Here is a 15878-nt window from a genome sequence, read left to right on the forward strand (position 1 = left end):
CAGCTCATACCTGGACAAAGATGTATCCACTCTGTAAACTTTAATTAACAAAAGATGTATCCACTCTGTAAGCTAATCTAGCACTATTTCAAGTCTCACCTCTCCCTGATATGTCAAAAGGGTTCATTTAAAAAAATCAGATAGTCTATTTAAAGATTTTAGGAGAGGAAAGAACCTGGATAGATGGTAGGGAATTTTAATTTATCAGAACTTCTGTTTTGATTTTTAGTTCAGAAGTCAGTGTCTTGAGATTTATATCTTAAGCCATGCGAGGACACTTTTAGAAGTTTTATAAGTGATGTTTAGGATAATAATAATCATCACTTTTGCAATTTATTTTTTCTTAGGAAAGCTGGTGGGAATGAATCCCTTGGTACTTTTAACTTATTGAAAATGGAGTATGGAGTTTCTAGACTAGTCCACAAGCTCAATCAGAGCAGATACCTAATTATCTTGTACACTGCAGTGTTGATTGTGCCTGGTGTATAGTGAGTTCTAAGCATAGTAACTTCCCGGTGAGTATACATTGAATGGACAAATAAAGATAATGTGCTGTTTTTCCTCCATTTAAGATGTCCTGTTAGTGGGGCTGATGTCTAGCAAGATCTATGAACCATTCCTTTCCCTCCAGCAGAAGCCACAGATGTTGACTTCATCCTGTACTCCTGACTCATCTCATTCCCGGTCTTTGGTTTGGATTGTATCTCTCTTTCACAGCTTCTCTGGGATGCTGCTGCCATCGGTTATTAGCACATGACTGCCCCAGCATCTGTTCTTTCTTACTGAATACAGGGCTGGGAGAGAAAGGCAGGAACTTTACTATTTCCACTCTACCATGGGCTTACCTTTAGGGAGCGATGATGTGGGGACCAAGAGGGAGAAAGAGAATGAAGTGGGTGGAGATTTTTGAGTTGTTTGTATTAAGATTAAGATTGAGATTAAGCAGCGATTGCAAATGGGAGTAATGGTTATGTGCCACAGTGTCCTCCTGTGTTTTAAGATTAGAGGGCACCATTTACTATAATATCGAAAATGAAGTGTTCCTCACACAGGGACTTTTCTCCTTTTTATTTTTTTATTTTATTTTATTTTATTTTTTTCCCTTATTTCCCCTATGTGGAAATAATGCAAACATTTATTTTCTATATCAGACAAGAACACAGCTAAGTAATCCAATTCTACTGCAGCATTGTAAAAATCATCCCTTCACCACCGTGTAAGATTTAAATGCATCTGCACAAGGGTGCACACTATATAAAAGGAGTAAGGTTCCTGCTGCCCTGCCAAGCACTTCCGGTCCCTACCCAGGTCCTACTGCAATACTGGTGGTCCCAATGGTTTTATCCAAATAAATTGTGTTTAAAAAATAAAGCATTTAAGAAGACAAGTCAAAATGCCTCAGAAACCATATCTCCAACTCAAACTTCATCTATTTAAATGTTATATTTGCCTCCCACTAATAAACCTTTATTTCACTCAAACTGAGCAATAAATCTTCCACACTGAAGTATCTTTCTTGCCCAATTAATCCAAAGGAAAAAAACTGAAATGATTAGTAAAGAAAAATGTAGGGACTAACACACCCTTTTAATATGTTTTTAAATATTTTTAAGGTTTAAAAGTGTTTAAAGTTTGTAATTCCTAGTAGGAAAACATTATCTGAATGACTACCCTAATGGCAAACCACTATAGAATGTTTCAGTTGCATGTGGGGCAGAGGGGTAGGGATTCTCTTCACAGCACCCCAGCTTTCTTCATGAGAAGGTCAGAGGTACACTGGTTTGTATTATTGCGACATCCATTAGGTGATCGTTGCTTTTCCTTCAGCAAGGGCTTTATTTGTCAGAGGGCATTATTATGCTTGACCTCCAAATTTGGATGACAATTTACTGATGAGATTCATAACCTTTGTATTGCTCTGATATTTTGACATATTCGCTGGGTTCTGGGCCACATCCTGGAAGGCCACCATAACTTCTGGATCCTGCATGGCTGCGAGAACCTCTGGATCACTAAGAATTTCATTGAGCCCAGGCAGTCCTGCCATTCCAGGCATCCCCCCTGCCATTCCAGGCATTCCTCCAGGAAAATTACCAGGCATTCCCCCAGGAAAGCCACCTGGGAAAGAGCCATACTGAGCTCCTGATTGTCGTCTGGCTTCTTCCTCCCTCTGGGCTCTCTCATGTTCTTCCCGAGCCTTCTTAACCCTTTCTATTCTTTCTTTGATCTCTCGCTCTTCACGTTTTTGCTCATACTTTCTCCGATGTTCAGCAATTTTCTGGGCCCTCAGTTGAACTTCTTTCAGCATTGCACTAGCATCTTCATCGTAATCCAGTTTACAAGCAAGGGCAAGATCATGTGCTGCTTCTTCCCAATGGCCCAGAAGTCTGTGTGCTTTCCCTCGCCACTTATAAGGCTGAGCTGAATCAGGATTTATTTCAATAGCTCTGTCACAGTCTCGAATGGCAGCATTTGGCTTCTGTAATTTGATGAAGACACTGGCTCTCTTGGCATACAGAATGGCCAAGCGAGGATTCAGTCTGATGGCATCTGTGAACAAGTCAATGGCTTTCTGTAGTTCACCATCATTTAGGGCATCAATGGCAGCCACTTTTTTATCATTTGCCTGATCCATCATTTCCTCGGTTATCTCTACATTTTCATCTCCCATTTCTTGAGGGGCATCAGTATCTGGTTCAATCACACCTTCATTGTCAATTTCTAGATCACTTTCCTCACTTGATGGTTCGTCTGTCTTTATGTTTTCCTCCGCCTTCTTACTATGTTTTTTCTTCCTTGATATTGTCTTCTGATTTAGTTTTATGAGTGGCAGGTGGTATTTTACCCCCCATGCTCTCCACCCACTCCCGCAGGAAGCGCATTTCCTCGGTGTGCAGAACGCTCGGATCCTGCTTACACATTTTCACGAAGGCCCGAAGCTTGCTCACTTTGCGGGGGTCCATGGTCCAGAGGCGGTGAAAGGCGGCAGGTGCGGCTGAGGTTGCGGCCTGATTCCACTTTTCTCCTTTTTAGAGAAAAATTACTCTCATTTGTGAGTAACATGTAAGGTAGAAATGAAGAAGTCTGTTAGTTTCAGTGATTGCATCTAGCTTAGTTTCTCTTGCATTCCTGGGATTGTAGCCTTTATTAGTAAAACCTGCACAAAGATGTTTACACAGATGAGCACCTGCCAGTTTAGTTCATTTGGCTTTTTTTCTGGAGGTGTGAAAAGAGGGGTTGAAGGGTGACTGGGTGGGAATGGCTTTTAAAGAAGACCTAGTAACTGGGGCGCCTGGGTGGCTCAATTGGTTAAGCGACTGCCTTCGGCTCAGGTCATGATCCTGGAGTCCCGGGATTGCGTCGCATATTGGGCTCCCTGCTCAGCGGGGAGTCTGCTTCTCCCTCTGACCCCTCCCCCCTCTCATGTACTCTCTCTCTCTCAAATAAATAAATAAATAAATCTTAAAAAAAAAAGACCTAGTAACTGTAAATTTTGGAGAAATGAATCATGACTGTTGCTTTACTTCATTTACACAAATTTACAAATAAGATATGGTTTCAGGCAAGCAGGCACCAAAAAAAAAAAAAAAAAAAAAAAAAAAAAAGAGGAACGTGTGATTCCCAGCCTTTGCATCATACCTTTTTTAGAATTTTGATCTTTACTAATTGTAGTTACTGGTTTAGTAACTTTAATAGTTACTGGTTTGCCAGTTTAAGTCTGTTAAGTAGCATATGCTGATTGCAATGACCAATAGACCTCAAATGTATAGCGGTTCAAACATAACAGAAGTGTATTATTATTATTTATTTATTTATTTTTGGTTCATGTAATAGTAGTGGGAATATGAACAAATCCCTATCATTCAGAGACTCAGGCTAACAGAGGCTCTGCCATGTAAAGGCTTCCAAATGTTCCCAGTTTTTCTTTTTGTTTTTCTTTTCTAGTTAGTTTGTATAGACAAAGATCAGATTTGTATGTGTCAAGTTTGGAAGTGGGATACATAATTTCTCCTTGTAGTCCACTGTTTAGAATTCAGTTACATGGTCACATCTAACTTCAAAGGAATCTAAATAATGTAGTTGTTTAACCTAGGATCTCTGGAAAATAGAATCTGAGGCAAGGACTAAGTGCTAAGTAGTTTATTTGAGAGCTACAAGTCCAGGGCTGCAGGAGTGGGATAAAAGGGAAGTAAAGCAGAGAAGGATGGTAAACAGTGCAAGGTAACATGCAGACTATTGCTTTGTAAGAAGCTGAAGGAGATAGCAGGCCACTTTGCAGGTTAATCCACTTGGCCAGGCTGCATGGTGAAATCATGATTCAGAACATTCCATTGGAAGGAGAAAAGGAAAGAGAATTTATCTGCCTGGTTCTTTTCCATCTCTTGCCTCTTACTGGTCAAAATTTGCCCCACACTTTGCTCCTCAGCACTACCAGTTTGCACCATCCCACATCTCAGCAGCTTCTCAGAAGCCAAAACAAAGGCTCTTTGGTGTGGCATTTCATCGGAATCTGAATCTGAGTTAGAAAGAGGCAGGAGACAACAGGGATGCGAGTGTGCCTGGTTGGCCTCAAGTAGCAAAAATTCTGAGTATGTTGGTTGTGGTGGCAACTGTCTGGAGGATAAGTGAAGCCAATACTACCTGTAAATTGCAAAAAAGACGTCTTACAGCCTGCCCCTTGCACCACTGAGATCCATTTATGCCCTCCAATTATATCTGGTTCACAAACTAAAATATGGGAACAACACTTTTTGTTGTTGTTGTTAGAACAAGAGGACATCTTCCTGGAAAGTTGAGGTACAAGTTCAGCCAGTCAGAGTCACTTTCAAGGTGCATTTTCCTAGAAGAGATAAGTCGGGAAGGTCAGTGAAAAGCTACTCCAGTCCCTGCTTCTGCAGTTGGTCCTGAGGCTGTAATTGAGATCTCTCATTTCTCTCTTCCACCATCCATTGTAGATTTCCTCACCCTCTGCAAGTACTCCCACTGGTATGCTTGCCTAGTGGGGTAGAACTTCATTCTGAGGATTTTAAGCCCTTTGTTGCCCTGTGTTACTGGATAATGGTTGTTACAACTGGTCAATGATGGTTAGTACTGGCTATGGAAATACTGAGAAGTCTTAGTGAGTATCTGTGGTCTTAGACATTGTGTAGAAGCAACCCTAAGTTCTTACGTTAATCAAGGTTCATCGCCTCAGCCAGTACAGTAACTCCTTTCTGTGATTGCCATGTCACGGAGAGTTCAAACTATACCAGTGGTAGGTACAGCTTCTAGCTCAGAAGAACCCCCATTGTATCCCATGGTAAGTGTTCCTCTTCTGGGAATTGGAACCTGTAACTCAACAGAGCCTCGGGTTGCAGCACTGAAAGCACAAATGCCCCAAGTGGGCTATTGTGTGTGATGTTACGAGGGGACGCTTGCATTCCTCTTTGTTCTTGGACTTTTGTACTCAAGTTATTGGAGACATAGGTCAAGTAGTACCTACACTGCATCTTGGAGGTCACAGTGTCAAATCTTCAGTGTAGGGCTACCCTCTTGGGTCCCATCCCTCTTCAGGAGCTTAGTACTATCACTTTACTATCGTTCAATAAATCTTGCTTTGCTGCCCACCCAAAGGAAAAAAAAAAGATCTTCAGTGTATAGTTCCTGAGCTGGCACCTTAGCTGAGCTTTTAACAGACCATTCCACTATTCTTTTGCTTGGCTGCTTCTGAGTGATAAACTCATTTGTTAGAAAGGCATGGATGATCTTAAAAATACACTCCTTTAGTCAACAACAAAATGAAAACACAAAACAGGGTGTGTCAATAATTTCACTAAGCCTAAGCTTTATGTGAAGCATCTGAATACTATATTCTTAACAGAGAAAAATATAATTTTAATTTTGGATGGAAACTTAATGATCAACTAATTCACCCATCCCATTTTACAAAAGAAAAATGGAGGCCCAGATGGAAAAAGTGACTTAAGAGGGACAATAGCTAATTAATGGATGAATTTGTTCTGCATTCAGGTTTTCTGATTTCTAGGTCCCTGAAAATTCCATTCTATAAAATCATCTTTTTTTTTTTTTAAGATTTTATTTATTGGAGAGAGCGTGTGCATGAGCTGGGGGTGGGGGTGGGGTGGTGAGGGCAAATGGAGAGGGAGAAGCAGGCTCCCAGCATGGGGCTCAATCCCAGGACCCTGAGATCATGACCTGAGCTGAAGGCAGATGTTTAACCGACTGAGCCAACCAGGCACCCCTAAAATCATCTTTTAAACAAAAAAAAATGGGCTCATCTTTTGAAAATTCAGAGTGGATATTTAGATGCAAATTAGATTAGTTTCAAGGTTGCAATCAGCTTTGTTTATCCTTTGCCACAATATATAGTAGAACTGTATTTTTTATTCTTGGAAGTAGTACAATTTTCCATGGAGAAGCAAGGAAAACATTCATCTTCAGGCAATAAATACTTTCCACTCCTTTAGGACCTTGTTCAAGCCTCACCTCCTCCAGCAAGCCTTCCCTAAATTCTTTAGTTTATGGCAAACTTGTCTTCCCTTAATTCGCTCAGAAACTATTTGCCATCTTTTTGTTATTTTTACTGCAAAACAAGTTTTACAAGATCATAATAAAACAAATGAAAAGGAAAAACATTCCTAAAATCTTGTCATTTCAACAAATTAAACAATTTTCATTTTTCAAAATTATATTAAGCATTTATATGCATATATAATTTGTATGACATTGAATATTTTTGTAATCATGGCATAGATAGATATTTGTCATCATTTCCTCATTTAGCAATGCATGATCACTTTTTCAAGTTGCTACATGATTTTCATAATTTTATTTTAAATAGCATTATTCATTGCTTTTGGATATTTCATAGGAATATTTCAATTAACATGTCTGAGTGGACTCAGCTTTTCCATTCAACATCATGCAATTTTAGGCAGAAAAAGTCAACTTCTTCCTCTCATTACTATCCACTACTTCCATTCAGTTGAAAAGTCTAGGTTTTTTTTACTGCGTAAATATTTCATAGTGATAAACTCTTTTTTCCTACTTCATCACTGGCTTAAGCTTCTTGAGGCTTACCAATCCAATTGCAGTATGCTAGGACTGGTTACTACTAGTATGTAGCTAGTAAGTTTTTATAGTCAATCCTTATGGATGCACAAGTAATCTTTCTAAAATAAAAATGTGATACTATTACTTCTCTGCTTAAAAACATTCAGTGACATGTATCATATGACCTCACTGATATGAGGAATTCTTAATCTCAGGAAACAAACTGAGGGTTGCTGGAGTGGGGGGTGGGGTGGGAGGAATGGGGTGACTGGGTGATAGACACTGGGGAGGGTATGTGCTCTGGTAAGTGCTGTGAATTGTGCAAGACTGTTGAATCTCAGATCTGTACCTCTGAAACAAATAATGCAATATATGTTAAAAAAAAAAAAGATAGCAGGAGGGGAAGAATGAAGGGGGGGAATCGGAGGGGGAGACGAACCATGAGAGATGATGGACTCTGAAAAACAAACTGAGGGTTCTAGAGGGGAGGGGGGTGGGAGGATGGGTTAGCCTGGTGGTGGGTATTAAGGAGGGCACGTTCTGCATGGAGCACTGGGTGTTATGCACAAACAATGAATCATGGAACACTACATCTAAAACTAATGATGTAATGTATGGTGGTTAACATAACAATAAAAAATTAAAAAAAAACCATTCAGTGATTTTCCTTTGTCAGTATTTAAAACTCAGGTATTTTGCACAAAAGTGTAGATTTCTGGTTCCTTTTGGGGGGTTGGATATCTGGCCACTGTGGGTCTGTATTCCAGCATGGCACCAGAAGGCTGAAGCTTAGTGGAAGCTGTTTCTATAGATAGGGCAAGTGCTGTCCAATCTGACATGGAGGTCCCCTCAATCTGTCCTGGCTCTTAGGGGCTTATGAGTGTGAGATCCTTTACTGTCCAGGCTAAAGCCTAAATTCCTTTGAATGGCACATAAGGTTCTTTATCATGGGCCCTGTTGAGTTCTTTCACTTTATCATTGCATTTATCAAGAAATAGAGAGTGGCTCTCAAATGTGCCTTGAAATGTCCTCTTTCTTTCCTCACCATTCTCATGTCTAAGGGAAGCTCTTTTTCTCCCTTCCAGACTTGGCTTCCTCGTCGCCTCCTCTACAAAGACCGTCCTGATTTCTAAAACCTACCAGGTGGCAGAAAAATCTGGAAAGGAATTTTACTTCTCATCCTATTCTACAACTAGTTTTTTCCTGCTCAGGCTAGGAGACAGGGCAAGAAGCTTTCTCTTGCTGCTGCCTCCTTGCTCCTTCTCCTTCCCCTTTCTCTCTGGCTCTCTCCCCTGCTTTCTAATTCAGCAGATGTTTATAGGAGGGCTGTTGAAGGCACTGGCTGCTCAAGGGGATGAGTGAGGGTTCCTGCAATGGTAGGGTTCCATCCCTATAAGACAAGTGAACGTGTCACGGTGGCACCATGAGCAGGTGCTTTAAGTCAGGTACAGGCAACGTGCTGCAAATCGGTGGAGGAGGGAGCGTTTGCCAGCCCTCTTTGGCAAAGGCAGTGAAAGGTGATTGCTTACATTTTAAAAGATTTCTTAACAGGATGATGGAACTATTTGTTCCTCATAACTCTGTCTTATACCTTCTTCTCATCTTTACATTCTCTTTTTTGCCTCTCTAATGTTTCTTTTTAGAATGTGACAGTCAGATTGTCTGGTTTTGAATCTGACCCCATTACTTATCTCTGTGACATTGGTCGGGACCACTAATATTCTCCATGTCTGTTTCTTCATCTTCAAAATGAGAGGAATAATAGTACCTACATCATAGGACTGTTGAGAAAATTAAACTGTTGAGATATCCATGTAAAATATTCAGCAGATTGCCTTACAAAAAATAAGCACTCAGTAAAAATTAGCTATTATTAATATTATTTAGTTACTCACATGCTCCCACATCATTTTCTGGGGACTTCCAAGGCTATAATTATAATAATTTTAGCTAATATTAAGTCCAGTGCAGTGGTTAAGTGTGCATGCTCTGAAGCCAGACTGCTTAGGTTCAGATCCATCACATCCTGCTTTATAAGTATTACAAGCTACTTACCATTTCTGCATTTGTTCCCTCATCTTTAAAGTGGAGAAAATAATATTGTCTATGATACAGGATTGTTGTGAAGATTAAATTAGTAAATATATATAAGATGCTTAGAGCAGTGTCTGGTACATAGGAATTGCTGAATAAATATTTTTTTTTCTAGTGGTACATTATAATCAACATATTACATAAAAAAAGAATCTTGATTTTTAAAGTGAATCACTTTAGTAGTATAGCATGATGGGTTTAATTTGAACAGTTGAAACATAATGTGGTAAAGACACTGTACTGTTTAAACCAATTCATAGCTGTACAAAAATGTCTGATTTTCAATATATAATGACTGAGGAGTTATGAGCAGTAAAATATTAGAAAACAGTGAATGAATAAATAAGAATAAGATGATTTTTTTTTTTAATCAGTAGCCATTCATTATTTTGTTTTTAGGAACCTGGAAGAAATTGTCTTCTTTGAATTTCAAATGTTCTGGTAAATCTAGTCGTTTCTTAGCTTCCTCAATATCAGCTTGAATTGCTGAAATAAGGGATTCTTATTTCTTCTCTTTTGAAGAATCGAAGTTCTTTTCTGGTCTGAGGTAGCTAACAATGGCCACATTGAGGACCTCCCCATAGAAGTCCTCTTTGAGGCACCTGCCGATCTCCTGCTCGTGTTCCCCTGCCAGTCCGGGGATCCGGGCACCGCTTCAATGGTGGCTTCACCGGACCCGCGGACCGGGGTCACAGCCCGAGCTGCTCAGTCGTTAAGTGGGTGGCTCAGGTCATGGTCCCAGGGTCCTGGGATTGAGCCCCACATCGGGCTCCCTGCTCGGTGGGAAGCCTGCTTCTCCCTTTCCCACTCCCCCTGCTTGTGTTCCTGCTCTCGCTATCTCTCTTTCTGTCAAATAAATAAATAAAATCTTAAAAAAAAAAAAAAGAGGTCCTCTTTGAAGATATGCATTCTATGAGTTTCCATAGACTTTTTTGTATTCTTGTAATATGGGTTTCATCCTATGCTCACCACCATCTTATGAACATTTCCATTTCCAACACTGGCCCAACCATAATAAATGCCAGTGGATACATCAGCTGGAAGATTATCAGCTACTTGTTCTGGAAAGTTGGCTGTGGGGATGCCCAGCTGTTTGGAGCTGTGGCTGAAGCCCCACACAACCGCGGCAGAAGTACGGCAGGTGCCTCATGATACCATCCACTTGGGGCTCGGGCTGCAACCTGGTCCGTGGGTCCGGTGAAGCCACCATTGAAGCGGTGCCCGGATCCCCCGGACTGGCCAGGGAACCGAGCAGGAGCTCGGCTGGTGCCTGAATTCCCCCCTCTCCCCATGGCCGGCCAGGAGGGTAGGCATTCAAGGGGCCAGGCAGGGCCGATGACACACCACAGTGAGTCCCTCACGCCACTTGCTGAATAAGTATCTTTTGAATTACTTATTTTTATTGAGCTGTGCTAAGAGTTTCATACATGTTATCTGTGGTGTCCTGAGATATCATCTCAATATAGAAGTGTAATAGTAAGTCTTACTGTACAAATGAAGAGATAGAAGCATGGAGAATTCTAGTAGTTTGCTTAAGGCACGCACCTGTTAAACGAGAGAGCTGGAACTTGGAGCCAGTTATTTCTGAATCTAAAGCCTGTGCCCTTACTGTCACTGTCCTGAGTGCCAAACACACACACATTTCCCTGTCTAGGAGGCATCTCCCAGAGGTTGTCTCATGGGCACTTCATATCCAACATCTCCAAAACCAACCTCATTATATTCCCCTCTGAGCCTGCTCCCTCCTCAGGCCCACCCACTGTCTTTGTAAGTGGGACCCCCTACTCTCCAGCTGTGCACGCCAGATAACTAAAGACGATAATTATACTTGATTGTTCCTCTTCATCCTCATCTCTTCAATCAACCACCAATACCTGTGGCTTCCTACTCTGAACGGTTTCTTGTATTTGTCCATTTCTTTCTGTTTTCACTGCTACCACCCTAGTCCAGGTTACCATCATTTCTTTCTGAGTAAATGTAATTATCTTCAGATTGAGCTATATAATTGCTTAATGAGACACAGAATATTATTTTTACGTGGTTTCCTTGTAAAGCATGCTCTATATTCATTGGAAGAAATGATTGGGACAGAGGACCCCCAGTACGCTCCCACACTCGATTCATATCACAGATTAGGATATTAGGTGATACCAAGGTATGGTAGGGCAAAAGAAAAGTAATTTTTTTTTATGAGCATAAGGGAAAAAATTTGTGGTCAAATACCCAGTAGAGAAGAAGAGAGAGGATAGAAAGAAGAAAGAGAAGGGAGGAGGAGTAAGGGTGAATAACCAGAAGATGATATGAAGATGAGGGCCAGTGAAAATTCATAGCATGGAGAGCCAACAAATATTTTTTATTTTTTATTTTATTTTTTATTTTTTTATTATGTTATGTTAATCACCATACATTACATCATTAGTTTCGTTTTTTGTTTTGTTTTGTTGCTTATAAACAGTAGAGAGTTCTAGGGAATCCGAAAAATAGCAAAATAAGACACAACCTGTTATGGTTACAGATCTGCGTTAGGCAGTAGTGTTCTTTCTGGAAGGCACAAACTGGAAATCTGATTACCTAAAGGTTTAGAATATGGTTCTGAAGATGTCAGACGGCAAGGATAGCTAACTTGGAACAAATTCCCTTAACTGGAATTAACACCAATGCATCAGACATTACTTCGAGGTGATGACACTCAGGAAGTTAAGAAATCCTCTTTGTCAGCCTCGTGGCAATTTGTGAAGGCGCCAGGCCAGGTGTGGGCCGGGTGGCTGCACTTCAAGTTTGGAGTGCTTATGACATTACAAAGGCACGTTGCCTAGAAATTAAACTTTGTGGTAACAAACAGAAAATAATCAGTTTAGACAGAACAGTAGGCGAGCTCGAGACTATAGCAGGTTCTAAGTCAAATGTCTTGAAGAGCTTTCTTGAATGGCAGGCTGGGGCTGCACTGGTTCTTCACGGGGAAACATTCCACACAATGATGATGATGATGACCACAACGACAATCCCTATCACCCACATCTTGCAATTCTTCCACCAATATTTTCTCTTCAACTTGGCAGCAATTGTTTCAAACTGGGACGCTCCTGCCTTCAGCGCGTCTGCACGATCGTCTAACTCTGAAAGCTTCTGATCTCTTTCCAACACATTGTCCACATTGACTTTCATGATGTCCACCACCTCATCTACTTGATTTTGTGTCTGCTGAAGTCTTCGGTTGCTGCCAGAGACAGCACTTGAACCTGCAGGTGCACTTGTAGACATTTTGGCGACAGTGGGCGACAGTCCTACATCATTAGTTTCTGATGTAGTGTTCCATGATTCATTGTTTGCATATAACACCCAGTGCTCCATTCGGTATGTGCCCTCTTTAATACAAAATATTTTTTAAATGCTATAGCTTATGTAGCATTATTTTAAGCATCTAGGGCTTAAAAAAACCAAAATGCTATAGCTTAATTGTGACTCTTATTTGCTTTGCTGTGAAGTAAATCCTTCCTTTTTCCTCTTATAAAATTTTTCAAAATCTTTTAAGAATTTGTAAGGGTGTATCTGTTTTGGGGCAAGTGAACCTTGTTTTATGACTGTGTTAATGTAGTATATCATAGAGAAACCATGAGCCCAGAAGGCAGAGCTGGCCATGAGCAATAGGCCCATGGAAAGTTCCAGAAGCCGGAGCAGAACTTTGGCCTTCTGTTAGGTCATGGAATTGTTGAGAGCTCAAGAATATTATTCCTAGATCTCCAAAGAGACAAGGGTCTCCAGCTGACATCTGATTTACATTTGAACCTACATAAAATTGGTGCTTCCTACATGACAAACTGATATTCTGAGAGAAGCATATAAATCTAGTGTTTCTTTTCTTCTTTGTGAAAATACAGCCAAATTAACTTTCAAATTCAGGATTGAACAAATCAGAAACTAATTTGGAAATGTCATTCCAACAGTTGGATTTTATTCACAGCTCTGCCTTTTAACTGAATTCCAAGAGATTTGCCAATGGAAGTAATTGAACTTCTCTGTGACCTCATGTTTCTCATCAGTAAAGTAAGGGATTTAGGTCAATTGTTGTATTCTAAACTTTGATCCATATATACACGTAACAGTAGTTGTGGGAATTTCCACGTTTCTGTCCAGAGGTACAATGACTATATGTCCGATTTATTTCATATAGGCCCTGTTTATTCCTGTGTCTGGTATAATAATTAAAAGTGCCCCATTGCACTCTCAAAGATGTCCAGTTATGGATAATAACACTATAATTACCCTATCAAAAGGAGTTCCTTGAATAGAAAATTTTAGGTTAAATAATTTTTTTAAAGATTTTATTTATTTATTTGACAGAGAGAGACACAGCGAGAGAGGGAATACAAGCAGGGGGAGTGGGAGAGGGAGAAGCAGACTCCCCATGGAGCAGGGAGCCTGATGTGGGGCTCGATCCCAGGACCCTGCATCATGACCTGAGCAGAAGGCAGATGCTTAACGACTGAGCCACCCAGGTGCCCCTAGGTTAAATAATTTTAAACAGGTGTCTTAACTGCAAAGCTTTGCAGATTCTTTAATATGCTAACATGTCTTATGATTCTTGAGAAGAGAGGGGGTATAGTTTCCAGGATTTTGGCTTTGTAATCCTTATTTTGCTTCTTCTGGGAATAAGTTAATGGAACTTATTTTGGGAAAGAGTATTAAATCATCTTAATTCAATAAATACTTATCAACTATTATGTGCCAAGTCCTAGAAGGGCGATGGAGAAATAGTGATGGATAGAAAACCTAAGTTGGCCCCAAAGTAGTTTATGGTCTGAGCCATAAATGAGGTGAATGGCAGTGGGAATTAAGATAACACCCAAAGAACTGCAATTCAAGGTCACATTCTAGTTTTAATATTTTACGATGATGCCATGTAATTAGAGACCAAGATAAAACAGAAAAAAATCCAAATCCTAAATGAGTGGTATAATCTGTTAGCATTATGTCAAGTGAAGTTTTCTTTCTTTCTTTTTAAAAATTATTATTATTAATATTATCTTCTTGCTCTTGGGTCCACATTTATTAGAACCCGGAAGTCCACCCAGCACCCCTCCTCCTACTCCTAGAGGTGTGGCCCCAAGGGCTTAGTAACCTCTCTAGAGCAAACAGCCCTGCAGTTCTACTAGGGCCAAAGCAAACAAAACAGTCAGTTTTCAGGCAGGTAGATGGCTCCTCCCAAGCCTATACAGCTCTGGTCTGACTGCATATTCTCCCCAGGACTTCCAGCTCACCAGCTCCATTCCAGCACCGCCTACCGCCCCCCTTCCCCACTCCCCAAGCCCAAGGGCTTCCTTGTGCTAGGCAAGCAGAGGCTGTGAGGTCAGAGGGGGAGACTGGGTCTGAATGCCTTTCCCACTGTGGCCTCCCAGGAGCCTAGCTGCCGAAGTATTCCTGCTGGAACTTCTGGAAGTCTTCCTCAGTGAACATGGTGCCCTCATCCGCCACCTTCTTCTTCATCTTGGCCCTAGGCTGGTCACAGGCCTTATGGCCCCAGTTCTGGCACACAATCTGCTGAGTGACCAACTCAGCCACCATGCTTCTTACACTGGTCATAAACTTGAGGTTTACTCCGAGGTAGACTTGACGCTCTCACATCAGGAACTCAGCAAGTACCAGCTCGGGCACATTTCCCTTGGCTGAGTTCCATGGTTTCTGGGCTTGGGTTGCATTTGCTTTCCTGGTGCGCTTCACCAGAGCCCTGCTGGGCTTGGCCTCACCTGGTTCCTGGGGACTTGGCTGCCCCCTGCAGCTCCTAGTCCTGCTGCAGCAAGGCCAGTGCCATGGCTGCCCTAAGCTTTGCCCACATGCCCATAAATTATTATTCTTAATTCCACTTAGTTAACAAATAGTGTTATATTAGTTTCAGGTGTACAATTTAGTGATTCAACACTTCCAAACATCACCTGGTGCTCCTCACAAGTGCACTCCTTTATCCCCGTCACCTATTTAATCCACACCCCCCATCAGTTTGTTCCCTATAGTTAAGAACCTGTTTCTTGGTTTGTCTCTTCTCTTTTTCCTTTGCACATTTGTTTTGTTTCTTAAATTCCACATATGAGTAAAATCACATGGTATTTGTCTTTCTCTGACTGACTTGTTTTGCTTAGCATGTTGCAAATGGCAAGACTTCTTTTTTATGGCCAAATAATATTCCATTATATATATGTATATATAATGTGTATATATACGTATATCTGTGTGTATGTGTGTGTGTATTTATATATATATGTATATATATATATATATTCCACTTCTTCTTTATCCATTCATCTACTGAAGGACTCTTGGCTGTTTCCATAACTTGGCTATTGTAAATAATGCTGCAATAAGTACAGAGCTGCATGTATCCCTGTGATTAGTGTTTTTGTATTTTTGGGGTAAATACCCAGTAGTGGGATTATTGGATCATAGGGTAGTTCTATTTTTAACTTTTTGAGGAACCTCCATATTGTTTTCCACAGTGGCTGCACCAGTTTGCATTCCCACTGAGAGTGCAAGAGGGTTCCTTTCTTTTTCTCCATATCCTCGTCAAAACTTGTTTAAGAGAAGGTTTCTTAGACTCAATACTGAATGAATATATTTGCTAAATCTTTCAGAATATTCATATAGTGGTCCAGAGAACGAGTATTTTCATGACTACGCAGACCTCTTATTTTAAGATTCGGAGTCTTAACAGTGTCCAGGAGGAGATGACTGGTAGGATT

General features: G+C 40.7%; 1 protein-coding gene and 3 pseudogenes across 1 annotated transcript; all 4 read right to left on the minus strand.

Moving 5' to 3' along the window:
* Positions 1–1556: 1556 nt before the first annotated feature.
* Positions 1557–3011, minus strand: LOC135364127 (hsc70-interacting protein-like; annotated as a pseudogene).
* A 6504-nt stretch (positions 3012–9515) lies between these two features.
* LOC123834679 (riboflavin kinase-like) lies at positions 9516–10363 on the minus strand (annotated as a pseudogene).
* Positions 10364–11924: 1561 nt separating this feature from the next.
* LOC123834680 (vesicle-associated membrane protein 3-like) lies at positions 11925–12425 on the minus strand. Its single transcript, XM_045863728.2, has one exon. The coding sequence runs from the start codon at positions 12406–12408 to the stop codon at positions 12100–12102; it is 309 nt and encodes a 102-aa protein (XP_045719684.1). The 5' UTR covers positions 12409–12425; the 3' UTR covers positions 11925–12099.
* Positions 12426–14547: 2122 nt separating this feature from the next.
* LOC123834681 (active regulator of SIRT1-like) lies at positions 14548–14956 on the minus strand (annotated as a pseudogene).
* Between the last annotated feature and the right edge of the window lie 922 nt (positions 14957–15878).

Source organism: Mirounga angustirostris, unplaced genomic scaffold, assembly GCF_029215605.1.
Source record: "Mirounga angustirostris isolate CCGP_5_RB_7025 unplaced genomic scaffold, mMirAng1.0.hap1 SCAF_1, whole genome shotgun sequence".
Lineage (NCBI taxonomy): Eukaryota > Metazoa > Chordata > Mammalia > Carnivora > Phocidae > Mirounga > Mirounga angustirostris.